This window comes from Dipteris shenzhenensis, chromosome 6 (assembly GCF_047967505.1).
Source record: "Dipteris shenzhenensis isolate YYH24624 ecotype China chromosome 6, Dip_SZ_1.0, whole genome shotgun sequence".
Classification (NCBI taxonomy): Eukaryota; Viridiplantae; Streptophyta; class Polypodiopsida; order Gleicheniales; family Dipteridaceae; genus Dipteris; species Dipteris shenzhenensis.
In genome coordinates this window covers 38,926,709-38,946,686 of record NC_141601.1, presented here as the reverse complement: position 1 = coordinate 38,946,686, position 19,978 = coordinate 38,926,709, and the positions used below count along the sequence as shown (strand labels likewise).

Here is a 19,978-nt window from a genome sequence, read left to right as displayed (position 1 = left end):
TGAGAGGATGGAGAAATTGGTTGGGTTATTCATTCTGTCATTCTTTCTTTCATTCATACATGTGTGTGTGTATGTGAGAGAAAGAAAAGAAAGAAAAAGAAAGAAAGGTATATTAACGTCCGTGGGAGGCCTCTCGGGCCTATGGGACAAAGTGCAGAAAACACCAAAAAGGGAAAAAACTCATGCAAGCCACAAAGGGCTGGAGCAAAGGATCCTTGCTGAGTACTATACTATGCTGAAATAAAGAGCTTAATAGCTCAAGCATAATCAAATACAAAACATGTCGTATCATATCATATCATGTCATGTCAGATCATGTGCTATCTGAAGTAGGAAGAAGAGAGCTGGCACTGGAACTAGAATTTAGAATCCGAAACCTAGCACTGTGGTGGCTCATCTATGAGCAGCGAAGATATCTCGGATCTGTGTCTGTTTGGCCGTCTCGCACCATGGTGGCAGAGTAGGGCATCGTCTCCTCGATCTCTGAACCCGTTGAGCTATGTTCAGAGTGACCCCTCGTCTTGGACAATCTCCTCTGAGGAAAGTTGTGATAGGTCAGACCTCAATCAAGTGTGCTCTGGTCGCTCTCCGTGTCACGGGTAACCTCTGCTAGTTGCGTCCATGTTTCCTTTTCCTCCTTCCTCATCCTCCTCGTTCCTCTTCACTTTTCCCCCCTCAACCCTTTACCCCTTGAAGTCGCGAAGGAGACTAGCTCTCCACTCCTCAACCTTGGGCTCCTCTTAAACCTTGCAACCCTCTCTGAACCCTGGAACTCCTGCAACCTCCTTCTAAACCCTTGAACTCCCATGGAGGCGAGAGCCTCCATCCATTGTTGTGATCAAGCCTTCTTTCTCACCCATGCGCACATGCGATTTGCTTTCCAAATGTAAGCCTACACCTCTCATCAGAATACGTCTGGAGGACCTATGCTACAATTGTGAACACCTATGCTACAATGAGCAACGACACGACTGTAGGTGACCAACACCCTCGAAACCTAGACTTGGGAGAGACTGTGAGAAGAGAGAGAGAGAGAGAGAGAGAGAGAGAGAGAGAGTGATTGATTGATTGATTTTATTCCTGTTTTTTGGGTCTCTTTTGTTTCTCGATTTGTTTGTTTATTTTCCTTCTTTCTTTCTTCTTTTCTTCTTATCTTTCCGTTTTGTTTATTTGACGTATTTTAGTAAGCATTGGGTTAGCCCAAGAGACTCCGGAGGTCTTTAGATATCCAACATAGTTGCTTCTGCTTGGGTGCTGATGACGACATAAGCATTGCTTTGCTTGCTGACTTTGTCTATCTTTAGTTTTACAAAATTTTTTTAAGCTCGTTTTCCTTTTCTTTTCTTTTCTCTTTTATTTTCATTGTAGAATTTTGGACTTTAGATGAATTTGTACGATTGGATATATTCTAGTCTTACAAAGGTATATAAATTTGTTAGTTTATTTTGTGTATTGCATATGTGAGGATGTAGTCAAGATCATTTCTCGTCAATGTGTCACCAAAGGTTGATTAATTTTTATGATGTGGTGTGTGTGTGTGTTTGGGTGGGGGTCCTTGGCCATATAAACTACTCGGTGCTTTCTATCAATTCAGACAACGGATTTTGCAGAGGCGTTTGAATGAAATGATTGCGAGTTGCCAAACACATATACTTGGACTTATACAGCTTAAGCACAAAGTGACATCATTGGAAATTGCAATATGATCGAGGGGCCAAGATGGCCCCCCCCCCCCCCCCCCCCCCCCTTATCCAGGCTCACTTTATTCTTGAAAATGGAGATACAAGACCAAGGTGCAATGCACCTTCCAAACTGATGAACTCAATGAAAACCTAGGACCTAGATACAAGACTCAAGAGCATATGTACAAGGTAGACAACAAAAAGGACTCCAAGCTCAGGTTTCAACTCTTGGCTTGCCCAATCAACAAGGAAGAAGCCTGTAACAATCACCACTTACATCCAACATTAGAGGCAAGCACTAGTTTCTAGAAAGATAGTAGAAACAACATGAAATAGTGCTGTAAATGAGATAAACTTGACAATACAGGCTCCCTTCGTGACTTGACCCTTTTGTAGATGAAGTCCTTGATGCCTCTGAAGCTACCTTGGGTGAGGAGAGTGTGGAAATGGGGCTGGAATGAAAACAGCTTAGAAAAAAACAGCCTGTAGGCTAGAGAGAGAGAGCCTTTATGGAGTGATAGCTGTAGAGAGAGAGAGAGTGCCAATGCTGATCCCAAGGGAGGGGATGTAAGAGAGGAGCTGCTGCTGTTCCAGAGGTGCAGAGAAAGGCAGATTTCTGCAAGGGGAAGGGGTTGGAACAGTAGAGAGAGAAATTTTGCAGTAGAGAGGGAAAGACTGCAGCAGGAGAGAGAAAGGGGCTGTGGCTGCTCCAGGCTAGGAGAAGGAGAGAGGATGATGCTGCTGTTCCGGGCAGATTTCTGGAGAGGTGGGGCTGGAACTGTAGAGAGAGAGTGTACTACTGTAGAGAGAGAAAGTGTTGCTGAGGTGAGAGAATGGCTTGGGGAGAAGCTGGCTGCACCCAAGGAGCTGGAGAGGTTCTACTGCATCAACCAAAAGGAGGGAGAAGAAAAGTGACGAATTTTTCATGTAGGGAATGAAGGGGAGAGGCCTTCTTTTATAGGCTCAGCCCCCCCCCCCCCCCCCCCCCCCCACCACCAAGGCTTAGAGTGGAAGGTGGACACTTGTCCCAGATTTTTAGTGGGCTGCAGTCCCAAGGAGGACAGCCCACAACCTTCTCCAAATCTGCCAGATTTGGGGCCAGACACTTGGCCTGCATGCCTTGCCACTTGCCATGCATGCTGCCACATGTGTGGGACAGGTGGACTGACCTGCCAGCTCAGATTCCATGTGGCAGTCTGCCACGTGTCAGCTGCCACGTCACTCCCAAAAACCCTAAAATTTCAAAGTTGTCAGAATTCAATTTTGATCACACCCACGGGTTCCTAACAGCTTGGACTATTTATTGACGTACTCTAAGGTCCTAATTGAGCCATACTGAGCTCATTTGTTTGTCATCTTATCTTGTATCTCCATTACTCTTGGCATGCTGCCAGGCCCACACCCAAAGCTCAGGTAACATTCTCTTGAATGGTTCTTAGGTCAGTATGCAATCTATGCATTTGATTGGTCCCATGTTTGGGTACTCAGGTGGGGTGTGGTTTCCAGATGTCCCTCTCAAAGAAAGGCCATAACTCTTATGGGTCACTAATGCCCATAACCCCAAGCAAGGGGGTCCACCAAAACATTTCATTTCTTAATAAGCATACTATTGAAAAACAAAAAGAAATAGTACCAAGTAAGTGGATACATGTTGAAGCAGGATGACATTCCCTCCGTCTTTCATTCGGTTGTCCTCAACTGAAATGCTTCCTCATAAGCATCCATGATTTCAGGACACTCTTGAAATGTAACTCTGTCCACCCATAGGGCATCGGTGGATGGGAGTCCTCTGAACTTCAAAAGGTACATCTTGCGAGTCGTGCCTCGACGTCCCGTAGTGAAGTTATGCAGAATAATTTTCTCTGGGATCAACAAGATCTCAGTGTCCTCTACTTCAGGTGCATCGTCCAGTGTGGGCTCTTGAGGTGGTTCCCCAATGAAGGGTTTCACCAAGCTTACGTGGAAGACATCGTGGATCTTCCAATGCTCTGGAAGTCTCAATCGGACCGAGACATCATTTATTACCGCAACACCTGAAAAGGACCATAATAGCTTGAAGTAGATGCGCTTTTTGCTCACTTTGGTTTTTAACCGGGCTTTCTCAAATTTCAATAAGACCCATTGGCCTTCTTTCACTGCAAACGAGCTCCGTCTTTGCAGCTGCTCTTTGTTTCTCCTGTGCCTTTTGAATGGTTGCTCGAAACGTGGCATAAGCAGAGTCATAATCCTCCACGAATTGATCAGCGGCAAAGATTTTCTCTTTTGTTTGCATGAGTGGAGTTGGTAAAGATCTACCATATACAATTTCGAAAGGAGCTTTTCCAGTGGAGGAATTGTTATAAGCAAACTCCACAAGAGGAAGGAATTTCTCCCAAAAGGTTTGCTGGTCATGCACATAAAATTTCAGCAAATCCAAGAGTGTACTATTCGTAACTTCAGTTTGGCCATCCGTTTGAGGATGAAAAACTGAGGAGAAACTTAGAAGAGTTCCAAGGTTCTCAAACAAAGCCTGCCAGAAGTTACTAGTGAACTTTGAGTCTCTATCTGATACTATAGACTTGGGCATGCCGTGGTGTCTAAAGATGTGTCTAATAAATAAATGGGCAGCTTCAGGTGCCTTGAGATTCTTTCTGCAAGGAATGAAGTGGGCTTGCTTGCTGAATCGATCTACTATCACGCAAATCATGTCATGATTTTGATTGGTCCTGGGAATTCCTGCAATGAAGTCCATGGTGATGTGTTCCCATGGTCTCTCCGGAATGGGTAGGGGCTGAAGTAAACCCTTGGGTTGTCCTCTCTCATACTTAGCTTTTTGACATGCGAGACAAGCTGAAATGTAGTACTATGACCAGCATAGGGTGGGTTATGGCTTTCCTCCATCACTTTAGATCTAAGCTGCTTTGTGGTACATAGTTTGTTCTCCATGAATAAATAGCCATCCTTGATGTGGTAGGCATGATGGGTGCCTCCATCTTTCAAATGTGCCCATGGCTGAGCAAAATCAGCATCTCCCTCATAGAATTCTTTGAGGGCTGTTAGCTCATCATGATAGGGAACTGAAATATGGTGAAGCCGTGGTCTACGAGAAAGGGCATCAGCCACTACATTCTCTTTTCCAGGAGTATATTGTATCTGGAAATGAAATGATTGCAGAAAGGTAGACCATTTCATATATCTCTCTCTGATCAGAGGTTGAGTTAGAAAATATTTAAGACTTTCATGATCAGTTTTTACAAGAAAATCTATCCCTAAAAGATAATGTTTCCAAAGTTTGAGAGCATGAATTACAGCTAAGAGTTCTTTTTCATAGATATCATGTTGAAGTTCAGCATCTCTTAGTCGTCGGCTTTCAAAGGCCACAGCATGACCATCCTGGGTAAGAGAAGCCCCAAGGCAATCGTCACTGGCATCAACTGCTACTAGGAATGGTTTTCTTAAGTCAGGAATGATAAGTACAGGAGCTGTAGTCAGGCCATGCTTTAGAGTATTAAAAGAGTCCTTTTCTTTTTGGGGCCATTTGAACTTCAGATTTTTCTTAGTGAGATCATGTAGAGGAGCTGCAAGTTCAGCAAAATGCCAAATAAACCTTCGGTAATATGAGCATAGGCCTAGAAAAGACCTTACCTCATGGGCATTCTTCAAGTCAGGCCACTCTACAATTGTCTGTATCTTGGATGGGTCCATATGGACACCTTCTCGTGAGATAATGTGACCAAGATAGTGAATCTCAGGAAGAAAGAACTCACTTTTCTTCTCATTGATGTGAAGAGCATTTTCAACTAAGATTTGAAATACAATCTTTAGATGCTCCTTATGCTCTTCCTCATTCTTGCTGAAAATGAGGATGTCATTAAAGAAGGATGTCATTAAAGAAGACGGCAGTGAACTGTCTATAGTTCCTGAACAACTGTTCCATCAGCCGATTGAACGTGGCTGGGGCATTGGTAAGGCCAAATGGCATTACCATATATTCATACAGCCCAAATGTGGTTCGGAAGGCTGCTTTATGAATGTCCTCAGGTACAACTCGTACCTGATGGTAGCCACTCTTAAGATCTATGCGGCTGAAAATTTCAAATCCTCCTAAACGATCAAAGATATCGTCTATAGGAGGAATCGGGAAACGATTCTTAACCGTTTGTTTGTTAAGGCTCTATAGTCTATGTACATCATGAAGGTTTTATCCTTCTTTTGGACTAGTAAGACAGGAGAGCAAAAAGGAGAACTACTGGGTTGGATCAATCCCTTGTCCAAGAGTTCTTGGACTTGCTTGAAGATTTCATCTTGTTGAGATTGACTAACTCTATATGGGGGTCTATTTGGAGGTGAAGACCCTGGAACTATGTCAATTTTGTGATCCTCTGGTCTCTCAGGAGGGAGGTGACTAGGAAGTTTTTGAGAGAAGCAACTAGAGAATTCCTGAAGGAAATCTAATCTTTCTTTTGTGAGAGGATATGACTTTTCTTCACTTGGTTGCTTATCGCGTACAAACACTAGAAAAGAATATACTCCTTTCTTAAGCAAATTGGGAGATCGTGGATGACTTACCATAGGAATGGTGTTTCGTGAAATTCCCGCTGTAATGCTCACATCTCTACCCTTATGTTGGAGGGTTAGAATATTCTTCACATAATCGATTCGGGGGTTGACTTGCTTATGCCAGGGCATGCCGAGAATTACACCTGATCCTTGAAGTGGTGCCACCATGAAGGGTAGATGATCCAAGTACCCCTGGATGTGTACCCGAAGCTTGCCGATGATGGGGTACACCTTCTCTTCTTGGTTCTTGAAGGCTGCAGTTGCTTCCAAGGCTTCTCCTTTATCCTCTGGGGCTATCCTCCAGTTCTGTGCCATCTCATGAGAAATAAAGTTGTGAGTAGCTCCATTATCGAACAAAAACAAAGCGGATTGATCCTTTACCTGACCCCATGTTTTCAACAAACTATGGGTGTCGTTTACAGATCCCTTTTCTGGAGGTGCTTCCACCTTGTTAACTACCAAAATTGGCTTTTTGGGGGCTGCTTCTTTGTTGCTGCTGTTTTTGGCAGCTTGAGGGCATTCGTAGAAGTTGTGGCCTCGCTTGAAACACCGCCCTTCGGAGTAAAACTTTTGCTTCTGTTGTGGAGACAATGAGTTGAAAGTGCGGGTTGCTTTCTTCGAAGGAGGCTGACTGGCTGACTTTTGCTCTTTTGGTGCGTCCTTTGCTGTCTCCTTACCCTTTTGTTCCTTGAAAGAGGTTCCCTGGGACTTCCGCTTGTTGTTGTTGCCATTCTGCTTGTTGGAGAAAGACTGTTTCTTCTCCACCTTCAAGGCGATGTTGAATTGTGTCTTCGAGAGAAGTAGGAGTGGCAATGTCCACCTCAAACGACATACCGTAGGCCAGCAAAGAACTTCCTTTGCTGCTCTTTTTTATCCTTCCTACTGAATGCTTGAACTTTTAACAAAGTATCCCAAAAACGATCAAAATACTCACTAACTTTCTCTCTTGGCGTTGGCGGAGGATGTCCCACTGCACCATTGTATCTCTCTTAAACTCCTTAGGCAGGAAGTGCCTCATCAAGTTCTTCTTGAAGCGCTTCCAGGTGTGGGCTTGCTGTCCAGTGTTGACCATAGCTGCCCATCAGAGTGAAGCATGGTCTTGCATGTGCAGGACGGCAAACCGGATCTTTGCCTTGTCTTCGTACTCGTCCCCCTCAAAGAAATACTCGAGGTCTCGGATCCAGGCCAGCAAGACCTCGGGCTTGTCCTCTCCCCTGTACTTGGTAAACTTGAAGAGCTTATCTCCAAGAGGTACCTTATGCCATGGTGACAAGATGACTCAATGAAGGAGAGACTCAACAAGAGAAAGCACAGAGTACAGGACCATTGCCTAAGCTCTGATACCAATGTAAACTACTCGGTGCTTTCTATCAATTCAGACAACGGATTTTGCATAGGCGTTTGAATGAAATGATTGCGAGTTGCCAAACACATATACTTGAACTTAAGAGTTTGCAATTAAGCTGTGGTCAGGCATTATTCACAATCAATACCATTCTTGTGCTCATGACTGAGCCTAGCCATCTCCTTGTAAATAAGCACTTAGCCTAGTGCTGCCATTTGTCAATTCTGCCTGTACACCCTGCCTGTATGCAGCCATAACTCAGGGTCTGTGCAGACCTTTCCTATCTGCGTGCTGCCCTGGTTGAGCAGCCCCCCCCCCCCTTTCCCTTCATTGGGGCTCAGAGGTGGGGCACTGACCTCCAAAAAAGGAAGCGAGCAGAGGTTTAAAAAAAGGCAGGGTGGCATGGTGAGAGGAACAATGGTAAGTGGGCAAGCTCTCACAACCCTTCCCTAAGGAAATCTGCTTGTGTTCCAAGGAGAGGAAATGGGGTATAAAGAGGCGAAACGGGGTACCAGCAGGAAGGATGCTAAGGGTAAAATGTAGAGGTAGGTGAAAGGGCTAGAAAAAGGTGGCTTTGGGACAGCATGAGGAGTATGGGAGCCAAGGGGATGGGTATTTTCCATCTTTTAGAGCGGTAAAGCCATTCTGACTCTCCCCTCCCTGAACCAACTTTTGGCAAATGCCATTGAACTTTTGTGGTTCTATGTTTTCTGGGCGTGCAATGTTTGACTTTTCTTCTACTGCAACCTCAAAGGTGCCTGCTCTACTTTACTTCAACCTGAACTATCACTGCTGAAGATACACGCCAGAGAAGCATGGGAAATTGTGCTTTCGTCTCTTCTTAGTTACTAAAAAGCAAGCCTATTTTTTGAAACTCAAGCAGTTCATATCTTGCGAGACAGTTGTCCACTATGATCCATAACTTGGTGTTTTCATAGGGTGATACTTGGTATGCATACTTCGGCAATGATTAGAAATTTGGCTCTTTCGTTTCTGGGCTCTACAAGCATGTTAAATGGGAAAAAACATGATATAACTGGAGGAGGTCATCAATGATCATCATATCAAAGGGATTTATCATTTTTCTTTGTATGCTTTGTAATACATTTTGTTGACGTTTTCATCCAACTCATGACTTGGGACTGTCTGTTGCCTTTGTTTTTCAGCCAGAACATCAAAGGCTCATTGCAGATGCGGGTGCTCTGCCATGTCTTGTAGCTTTGTTAAAAAGGAAAATTAGTGGTTCAAATGCACGAATCGTGAACGGCGTCATTCGAAGAGCTGCTGATGCCATCACAAATCTTGCTCATGAAAACAGCAGCATAAAGACTCGTGTTAGGTATGCTTTGTGTTGGAATTTCTTGTTTTCAGAAATCCTGCTTATATGCATTGGATTACTAGCATGATTCGTTTTGATATCGTGAAGTTTGCAATTGGGCGTGTACTCAAGAGCTAATAGAATGGATAATTTCCTCTGTCTGCTAGTGTTTATAGATATTAAAAGAGATCATAGTACTGGAGGATGGGGTGACTGGATATGGTTTAAATGTCTGAAGGTCTTGTTGTCATAGTTTGTCTTATTTCTTGTGCTCAGGTACAGCTATTTTGTCTCGTAAAGAGGGCTCAATGTGTAAGATATTCTGTTTATTTGGAATCAGGCTGTAAACATCCAGTAGATGGACTTGTGGTTGGAGTGTAATTGAAGGAGTATCTTGGACTATCCAGGCAGTGTCTCTGGAATCTGAATGTATTAGGTGTGAATGAAGGAGCGCCTACTAGTTCACTGCTGTGAGAATGTCAAATGGTTTTCCGACGTAGGGGGATAGCTGTTTCCTTTCCTTGGAGGGTTCTGTTAGTCGTTCTATAATTGCTACCTTCCAATCTCTTGGAGGGTTCTTTCCCAACAAAATAATTCTGAACTTTCTTTTAAACAACTGTAATGTCTGATTATCATCTCATGGGACTAAAGTCTTTGAGTATTGGGGTGGAATGATTCTTCCGAACTTTGTTTTTAACAAGTGCATTTCTAATTGGCCTCATCTCATGGGACTAAATTCTTTTCTGGAGTTGATGGAATGATTTGCACGTCAGTTAGACAAGGGTCTCTTTTTTGGGTGGTACGGTTCTATTCTACTCTCTCTCTCTTTTTATGGCACGGCTGGGGGGGGTAACCTAATGTGTGCTTGGCTCTGAGATTCTCGGCTGATCTGTGTTGTGTACTAACTTCAGGACTGAAGGAGGAATTCCGCCTCTAGTAGAGCTTTTAGAATCTACTGACAGCAAGGTGCAACGAGCAGCAGCTGGGGCACTGCGCACATTAGCTTTTAAAAATGAAGAAAATAAGAATCAGGTAAGTCTAGTTTTGCCCCTATGCATAATTTGCTTTTTTGAAATCTTTCATTATTTTTGTATTTGTCTCATTTTTATTTGCATCCTGATCCCCTTTTGCATGTCTGATGGGAGATAGAACAAAATCCTAATTTATACAATCATAATGTACCAGACCTTCAGAAGAAAGGTCATTGTCCTCCTAGAATAGGGGGAGGGGGTGGCTATTGTTAATGAGCTTTGGCGAGTTGTTATGTTTGATACTTCACTTTAGCTGCTCTGGATTTTGGATTTTAACGTGTGGTGGTTGAAAACTTGTCGAGGATCTTGGAGATTTAAGGTGTGATTGAGTAATGAAGACTGTGCTTTATTTGTATGTGTGTATACTATGGTCTACACCCACTGTTGGGCGCTGATGACGTCAGTGGGGATGTCATAGTAGCTAGTCTCTGCTATGCATGATGGAGTTTATGGTTTTCAACCTTGTGAGTGACTATCATGAGATTGAAACTGCACTATGTTGTGTTTTTAGAGGATGAGTTTGGGAATGTTCCTGGATTCATCTAGGTATATATTTATTTTGAAGCCCATTTTGAAAAGGTTTGTTGAGGTATTGTCAGTGGATGCGCAGTTCATTAAGAAGTTAGGAAAAAATTCTAATTTATACAATCACAATGTACCAACCTTCAGAAGAAAGGAGGTTGCCCTCTTAGGTAGAGGGAGGTGGTGGCTATAGTTATGACCTTTGGCAAGTTGCTATGTTAGATACTTCATTTTAGCTGCTCTGGATTTTGGGTTTGAATGTATGGTGGTTTAAAACTTGTAGTTGAGGATCTTGGAGATTGAGTCATGAAGACTCTATGCTTTATCGTGAAGCTCATTATGAAAAGCTTTTTTGAGGTATTGTCAGTGGATACGCAGTTCTTTAAGAAGTTTTTTCACTATTAGCCTCGTTGATGCTGAGTGTAGGCTCTCACCAATGTTGAGACAGGTTAATATCTAGATTTGTGTATAGGCATCTCAATACTGCGATCATATATTTTTTGTGTATGACCATTTCCTATGGGAGGGTAAAGAAGAGATTAACTTGTTGATCTGTCTGTTTATGCGATGTAATCATATCTTGTTGTGCATGGAGCTTTCTGATCTATAATTTTGTATGTAGACTTTATGGGAGTGGTTCTCTTTGCACGATCCAATCCTTTTTTGACTGTTAGGATCATTCTGTATCATTATACACAGCAGTGGTTTGCAACAAGTATGCTGCTTGCTTGAGATTTGCTACCCTCGAGGAATTTAGAAGATGGGTCGATCTACAAATGATGATAAAATTTTACTTGAGATGTGAGATTCTCTCCTCCTGCTTATGTTATTCTAGCTCAAGGATTTGCAGCATAGTTTCATGCCATAATGTACTCAGTAGAGTACCAGTTTGTGGCCCATTTTGTGACTTCTTATTCACCTGGATAAGTTAACACAGTTTAGGCTCTCCATGCAGGTGCATTATTTACTCTAGGTTGGAGTCCTGAAACGTGACATCTGCTGACCACATCACACAGTAGATTGGGGTGAGATGATTCCAGTCCTCCAATTAGAGTTGGGCCCCAGAGCTTTAAGAAGTGGCACCTTGCTTCCCATCCTGCTTGGGTCGTTATCTAGGGCTGCCCAGTCAGCCGTAGGCTTAAAAAGGGAAAGTATGGGCTTCTCTCTCTGTGTATGGAGCATAGATGTTGTCCAAGATATTAAGTAGAAATTCATATGGCAATGAACCTATCCTATATTGAATTCTGCCATTCTGTAATGCATTATTCCAAGTCACTATGATTCTAAAGCAATACATAAAGGATGTGGCTCGTGGATATCAACCATTGTCAGACAAGTCACTCATGACGCTGATTAAAGTTATTCAAGATAGGCTTTTGTATCCATTGAAATGACTTGTATTTTCTACGACATGGTGATTGAAGACACCAAGGCACGTATTGCTAACATATGTTGATTTGGACATTTTTTCTTAGTGGTATGAGATATCAAGCATCTGGGCATGGAAGATATATCTAAACATATGTTACATGGTTGGTGATCAGCTGTGAATACCAATGTACAAGCTACTATACAAGGTCACACTAGGTCTCCTTTATTTTTCCTATATTTGTTTTGTAAGGGAAGACATGGAATGTAGTGAGGAGACTCTCATGTTACCATCTTCTCATGGACTTTTCCCTCAATGCCTGTCATTGTAGTCACTGCAATAAGACTTTGGAAGAAATTACTTTGGAACAAAATGTAAAATAAGGTTTAATTACTACATACTTCTGTGATTGGTCTCACGAGCGTGGCTAGAATCTGGAGCCTAGGAGAGGCCTTGCCAACATTGCCTAAGTTGCAATGCCACCTTTTTTTCTTTGAGATGAAAAAAGTGATTTTCTACCTCTCTTTTTCACGTGAACAAAAAAAAGCTCTCAGTTTTTCATTTGACAATTAAAAAGCACAATGATAGACTCGCTCCTTTTTCCAAAGAAAATTGGTTATGTATGTAATAATAAAAACAGAAGGCCACTAGAATTCACAAGGTGGCTCAAAAAAGGGTTGCAGCTTTGTTGACTATGTTACTCTCAGTTTTGTTTCATGTCTTTTCTAAACCCGTCTCTCCTTCCCTTGCCTCTTTTTGTCTCTTCTTTGTTCTTCACTCATTTAGAAAACAATTTATTCATAAGATTGGATATATTATAGTCTTATGAAGGTGTATGCATAGTTGCATGCAAAGATGCATGCATACGTGGACTCAATGCTTCTTAAATCTGGATTCTTTCTTTAAAAAAATAAAAAATAAAAAAATAATCTGAATTCTTTCTCATGTTTGTTGAAGTATGATAGGCTAGAAACTATTTTGGCTGAGTGTACATGCCATTTTTGGATAAATGATAATTGTGCATATGAATATTTTTGCAGACACTTTGATAATATTGAAGTGGACACTTTATAAATATTATTTGCACCGTTAAGGGCTTTCACAACATGAAGTCTATACTGTACTGTAAATGCTTTTAAGCTTGCAAGACGATGCTTTAAAACATAGAAGCCATTCATTGTTATGAGTTTTACTTGAGTATAAGCCTAGCCTTGTAGGCAGCATCATCCTTTTAGGTGGAATGTGGTCCAACCCCACTTTTGGAGAAAGTGGATTGTGTGAAAAGCATTTATGAACAGGTTGATATATGGATATGTTCAAAAAAAGTGTTTGATGTGCATTTCTTTATAGCTTATGAATGCACAATCTTTCTTTGTTTGCTTCCAGATTGTGGATCAGAATGCTCTACCCACTTTAATTTTCATGTTGCGTTCAGAAGACATTGGAATCCATTATGAGGCGGTATGTCATTTTATTTCGTGTGGTCTACTTTCAAGAATCCATGATCATATCATCATATTTGGTGCATGATACTGAATTAATGCTATGTGGAATGTAAAACCAAGCATCAACGTGTGAAAGTGGGACCATATGTTTCTTTGCGGGATGCAAGGGTGGTTGTTGATGCTGAACGTTTGCTAATCTTGAATCCTAGAAGTGTAATGGTCTCATGTGCATGCCCCTTGAGGAACTCAACATGTGCTATTAAAATTTTTTTTGGAGGTGTAGCTTTAGAAAGAACCTTGAACTGCTTATAGTTGCTTGTTTTCTGTCTAATTGTGTTTAAGTTAAGGCAATGCAAGTTGTATTATTTTATGAAAATAATCTACGTTATTCTTGTCAACATTTGTGTTTGACTGTTTGGCTATTTATGTTGATGTCGTTTTCACCAATTTTACTCATGCTTACTCTATTATGAGAGGAACTCTGTACACGAGTTTAGGGTTTCAGTAGGTTGCATCATTGTGTAGGTATATTTGCTGTAAAATGCCACCATCACCAATTAAAGCCTGAAACTGCACATGCCGCTGCAATGGTAGCCATGTTATTGGATACCATGGAGGAAAGAGCCATGGTGGTCTGCTTTGTTCTGATCCATGAAATGCTCCCATTCACCAACTGAAAAAGTGTAGCGTGTAGTGTACTTCCTGACATTGCCTCACAAATCCCCTTTAGCTGGAGATTTTTGTAAAAGATCTCATTATATCTGAGTCTTTTGGCTGCCTTCCAATGACTAATTTTTGGGTATGCCATAAATTCATTGGCACAAGCACAGCATGAGAAATATAAGGCCTTGTTCTGTTCCATAATCTTTGCATCTTGCATAATTTTTGGAGACTTTGGTTAGTTCAACCACTAATTGGACAAAAATCATCTAAGGGAAAAAGTGCCCCTAACCTTCTAACCTTATTTATTAATACATTGACACGATCCCAATATTTCGAACATATCTTCCTGTAATGATAGTGTCAAAATGTACAGGCGAACGATCAATCACCAAAAGTACGTAAGCCTAAAGCTTTGGGGAATGCTTCAAAATTTTTCTGCCTTGCTGAAAAGATCTGCAACGTTCTGATGTGTTGAGATCTCCCCTGCATGAAACATCTCTTTGACACAATTGTAATGTATTTTAATGTGTTTCGTGCTGGCATGAAATATTGGATTCTGTGCTACTGCAATAGCACTCTGACAGTCAGTGAGAATTGGAATCGGTGTCTCCGACTTGCCATCACTCAACCTGAGTTTCCAAGAAAGAAACAGTTGCCAATGGTGGACCTGTGAGTAGGGATTTCAACCCTTACCTTCACTGCTATAACCAACAAAACTGTTTTTAAGGTAGAAAAATAGGGGTAAGCTGCTTGCTAATTGCCAACTCCGATGCAGTGGAACAATTACCTGAGAACGCAAGAGACATGTACGGAACACAGCTCAGCTCTATGTGCTTTACATAACAGTAATAGAGGACATCTCAGATTTGGAAGAGAACTGAAATGTACAACCAAAATAGAATATATGTCATGGTAGATATCAAGTACAAAAACAGCCCATAAGCCGTACCAACACCTTCTGCAAATAGTCGCCCAGGTAAGCTACCAAAGGTGCTTTAAGGGAAACTCTCCCTGTTCTGCCACATGCCTCCGTGTAGTCTAACTAGTTTGCAGTCCTCAAACTGAAATCTCTCTAAGAGCTGTCCAATGTGTTTCGACTGACTCGTCATAATACCCCCTCAACCTGAGCAAACTGAATGCCAAGTTAGTAGTGCAGCTGGCCCAAATTTGTTAAAGCAAATGATTGCTGCAAATCTACCTTAAAGGCTGCAAGTATGTGGACGTTGAGGACTTGACCTATGTTCCACACTTTCACAATCCAAAGACTAGAGCAGCCACTGTTAGAGTTCTGTTCATCTCCTATCTGTTCCATAGGCTGTTTTTGTAGGTGTGCCCGTCCAAGGATGGTAGACTTCTCTTCTTCTCTCCTTGGTTTTCTGCTAGTAGTTGGGGGGACTTAGCCAGGGCATATGAGTTGGACGTAGGGAGCATCAAACTCGCCTAATCCAATGATGAACCTGGCTCCGAGTGGATGTGAGGCCAACGGAGCGGTCCGACAGTGCTCTATATTGGAGGGACCGAACAATAATCGTAACCTATTGTTCATCCCGTGGGGAAATTGTAATCCATTGGGGAGTCAAGGGAGCAGTAGCTGCTCAAGGCTGAGCACTCCTGCAAAGTAATGCTCTGATGTGTACTGCAGATAAAGCTTCCCTTCATGCACCATGTTATGCTCTTCTTGAAACTAGCCTCAACAACGTAAAGGGTGGTAGGATCCATGTTAGAATTCGTGGGGTTAATGCCCCACATGTTTTGCCCACCCATTTATGAGGAGAAGGGCAAGGTGCTTAGGCGGTTAGAAGGGGGAGTGATTGAGAGGAGGTCGCCGACCGGTCAAAGTCAATGGTTGGTGGCCAAGGTCAAAGTCAATGGGCGGTGGTCAATCAGTGGTCAATGGTCGGTGGTCAAGGTCAATGGTCGGTGGCCAAGGTCAATGGTTGGTGGTCAATCCACCACCCCTTTGTGGCCTCTCCCCTCTATTATATAAAGCCCCCTTCCCCCTCACTATCACATAGCACTCAAGCCTTCAGCCTCTCAACACTGAAGCTGATCCAGCAGCGCGCACTTAGTAGGGAGAAGGTGACTTGTCTACCCCACCGTTGGTGGAAGAAGATTGCAGCAACTGCTGCCCTTTGTAGCTGCTCCTCTTGCAGCCTTTTGTCCTTCATTCTGGAAGGGAGAACTTGTTCAGTTTCGCCATCTCCTTTGTTACTTTGTTGCTGCACTGAAGCTGATCAAGCAGCGCGCAGTTAGTAGGGAGAAGGCGACTTGTCTAGCCCACCGTTGGTGGAAGAAGATTGCAGCAACTGCTGCCTTTTGTAGCTGCTCCTCTTGCAGCCTTTTGCCCTTCATTCTAGAAGGAAGAACTTGTTCAGTTTTGCCATCTCCTTTGTTACTTTGTTGCGACACTTTTGTTGAGTTTTTTCCCAGCAAGTATTCTTCTCTTCCCAAACGTTGGCGCCCCTTCCGGTATCTATTTAACTTTCATTTGAAGCCAAGCGGCTGATTAGAAAGGTCTCTGGGAAGCTGCACCATAGGCAAACCAATGCCTGTAGACTCTCCCCGTCCAGCCCACCCTGTAATTCCCTGCTCAACTCCAAACGGTGAATGGCATCCAATTACTAGATAACCTCCTGTCCTCAGCCAACCAAAGCATGCAATAGAGATCCCAATAGCATCCTCTATCTGGGCCACACTTGCAATTGCCCAACCAAGTGCCCAACCAGCCAGACACGGTTAAATAATCGCAAGACATAGCCTTCAACAGCCAAACTATGGTGCAATCAATCCACAAAGCACTCCCAAACAGGTTGCTTCAATCTATAGCCTCTCCGGCCACTGCCCAACATCATAAATCAACCTTTCTTCGCGACGAAAGAAACCCAAACACAATAACTAGCCAACAACCAATCAGGGAATGGCAAAAGCAGGCAAAGACAAGCCTTCTTCTACCTAGTATCTACTATCCACAGAAGAAAGGTCACCGGGGCTGGAAAAGCCTTGATCCTGCAGAGAAAAGCTGATTCTGCCTTGGCACAGCCCCAAGAGCAGCTTAGAAGTGAACACCCACGCCTGGAAAGTTACCAAAATCAGCAGCAACACCTGGAAGGATCCAAAAATCAAAACGCAAGTTTCCCTACAGCTTGGAAACAAAATCGCAATCTTCTGTAGCAACTTGGACAGCCTGGAAACACCTGGAACAGCCCTGGAACTGAACGCAGTCACCTGGCACAGCTTGGAAGACCTGTAGATGAAATCACAATTTGAAAGAGACACCTTGGCTGAAATCGCAATCTGCAACAGGCTCCTGGATCAGGTGCAGTTTCCTCTGGCAGGTCCTGGATGCACTAGAACTGGCCCTGGTTGATGGCGAATTTTCGTGGTAGGCTCTGAAGCTCCTGGCAGATGACAATTTTGCTCTAGCAGGTTCTGGCAGCTCACAACTGATGATTTGGCTCTTCTGGAGTTGATTTTGGCCTTTTGAGTCCAAAAGAAGGGCTCTTTAGAATTCTGTGCTAAAAATAGCAAATTTTAATTGCACCACTCTTTTGGCCCCCTGTTGCACACTTTGGCCCTAGGAATTAATTGTCTAGTAACTGGGTGCACATTCACTATTTCCAAGGGCCCACTAGGGAATTTTAATTCCCCAAGTCCCACCCTATGGTTGGACCCTCGCGCCCCAAAGGTTCAAGGTAGTCACACGCAAATTACGGGAGTCGCAAATCAAAAGTCCCAAATTTCATGTCTTCATGACACTTCTACAGAGTGTAGGTGTGCTGAAGATATCTGGAATTCTGTCTTGAAAGCACGCTCCACTGATATGGTACTCCCACTGCTTCACTTAGGTGAGTAGATCTGCAGACTAAGCAGACTCCTAGGTTCTTTTGTGGCTGCTTTAGATGCAGCCCATTCTAAGGCAAGTGAATTGTTTCCCCCCATGTCTGAGGCCCTTTATTTTATATAGGGCTGAGGCGGCCGACCTGACTAGGTGCATCGCCTCTAGTCTGGCCCTGCCACACATCTGTTGCTGCATAGCCAACCAGATCCAGTAGTACAGCCTATAAATGCTTGTTTAGTAAGCACTCCAGTTCATCTTGCAGCACCTGCTGTTCCATTTGTACTTGTTGTTTGTTGGAGATATCATAGCCAAAGAGTGTGTGTGTGTGAATAGTTGGTGTGTAGTACTAGGTGATCTAGTACTAGTCTATGCGTGTGAGTCTTGTGTGAGTGCCACGTGTCATTGTGGGACTTATCCCATATGCACTAGGTGCTAGTGTGTGAGTGAGTAGCCTATATAAGGCTTGTACTTCAGTTATCTTGACATACTTGATGAATGAATGAAAGCCTTCTTCATGTCTTCATTTGAGCATCATTTCCTCACACCCTAGCCCTCTCTCTCTCTCTCTCTCTCTCTCTCTCTCTCTACCATGTTTCTAACATGGTATCAGAGCAGGTTAATCTTGCCCTAGCCTGCCCTACCACGTCATCATCTTCTCCAACAAACCTTAAACTCTAACTCTGCTCAGTCGCCTCTCCTATGCAGCCTGCTCATTTCCGCCTCTAGCTGCCTCCTTCCCTCAGCCGTTTGCTTCCATTTCTGCCTGTCCACAGCCCACCTCCATTGTCGCCTTCATACGAGACCTTTTGGAGCTTTGGGTGCCGCTTCACGGCCTTCATAGCTTGTTGGTCAGCAGTTCCTGCAAGAGGCGTCTGCACGTGTGGTTCCCCAAGGGCGTTTTGGAGCTCTCCATCGCCGAAATCAAGGTTTTTGAGCTTGCTACTGCGTAACCGCCTTCAACAGAGCTACTTTCGAGCTATCTCCAGCACACCCACAGCACCCGTTTTTCAGCTTGGTGACCTGCTATATCAATTCGGAGCTGCCTTGCTGAGCCGCTTTGCAGATTTCAGACCTTCTGTTGTGCTTTGGAACACCTACACGCCTGCAGCATTTCGAGCAGTTATCTCGACCACAAGGGCTCCTTTCGTGATTCAGTTCTACATTTCAGAGCATATTCTTGCTGTGTTTTGATTAGGGTTGGTATTTGGAGCACCGCGAGCAACCTATCTTTGCCCTTTTTGCATACGTGAAGTCTACTTTTGTGGTTTGGAGTCCTAGACCAGCTGCCATACTTGCTGGTTCTGCATTTGGTGCTGCAAATTTCTTACCTCAGTTTGCCCACATGGAGCCTCATCCTCATGGTGAAGACCAATCAGCTTGGGATGACAAGAATGAGAAGGCATTGGCGCTTATTGGTTTGAGGCTGGCTAGCAAACTAATTCATCATCTTGACCTCACTACTACAGCCAAGGAGACATTGGACAAACTCGAGAATATATATGCCACATCTACTAGACCTGAGGAGCAAGCTTTATCTGCTCTATTACATGATCTATCCCTCTCTGGGGTGGTAGATGATGATCAGTGATGCTCTGTGTTTGTGTTGAGTCACATAAAGGTTCTCAGCCTTGAGTTGTCCCTCTAAATTGAATGTATTTGGAGTCAATAAGAGGTACTCTGCCCTGGGTTGTCCGCTAAATATGAATGTATTGTCTTTTAATTTGGTTCATGGTATTGACCACCCAGTTCAAAGTAAGGGGGGATGACGAGTGATGGTTTGCTCTTATTGGTCGCAAGTTGATTGAGAAGTCACTATCACACGGGAGGTGTTGGACAGTTGGACTCGCTCTTTGTAGTATTGCGGTGGAGGGGGGATCGGTCTACTCTTTGCATGTTGGGTCTCACACTCTTTGCTCTGAAGGGGGGTGTTGGAGATATCATAGCCAAAGAGTGTGTTGGTGTGTAGTACTAGGTGATCTAGTACTAGTCTATGTGTGTGTGTCATGTGGGAGTGCCACGTGTCATTATGGGACTTATCCCATATGCACTAGGTGCTAGTGTGTGAGTGAGTAGCCTATATAAGGCTTGTACTTCAGTTACCTTGACATACTTGATGAATGAATGAAAGCCTTCTTCATGTCTTCATTTGAGCATCATTTCCTGACACCCTAGCCTTCTCTCTCTCTCTCTCTCTCTCTCTCTCTCTCTCTCTCTCCACCATGTTTC

General features: G+C 43.3%; 1 protein-coding gene across 1 annotated transcript in view; it reads left to right on the top strand.

Annotated features, from left to right (window-relative positions):
• The window catches only part of LOC147901155 (ARM REPEAT PROTEIN INTERACTING WITH ABF2-like), a 56,783-nt gene that overhangs the window by 3,105 nt on the left and 33,700 nt on the right, over window positions 1–19,978 (top strand). The window contains exons 2-4 of the mRNA XM_087376438.1: window positions 8,710–8,905; window positions 9,796–9,916; window positions 13,193–13,267. Of these exons, the coding sequence (XP_087232564.1) occupies window positions 8,710–8,905; window positions 9,796–9,916; window positions 13,193–13,267 (392 nt within the window). The remainder of the gene's footprint in view (window positions 1–8,709; window positions 8,906–9,795; window positions 9,917–13,192; window positions 13,268–19,978) is intronic.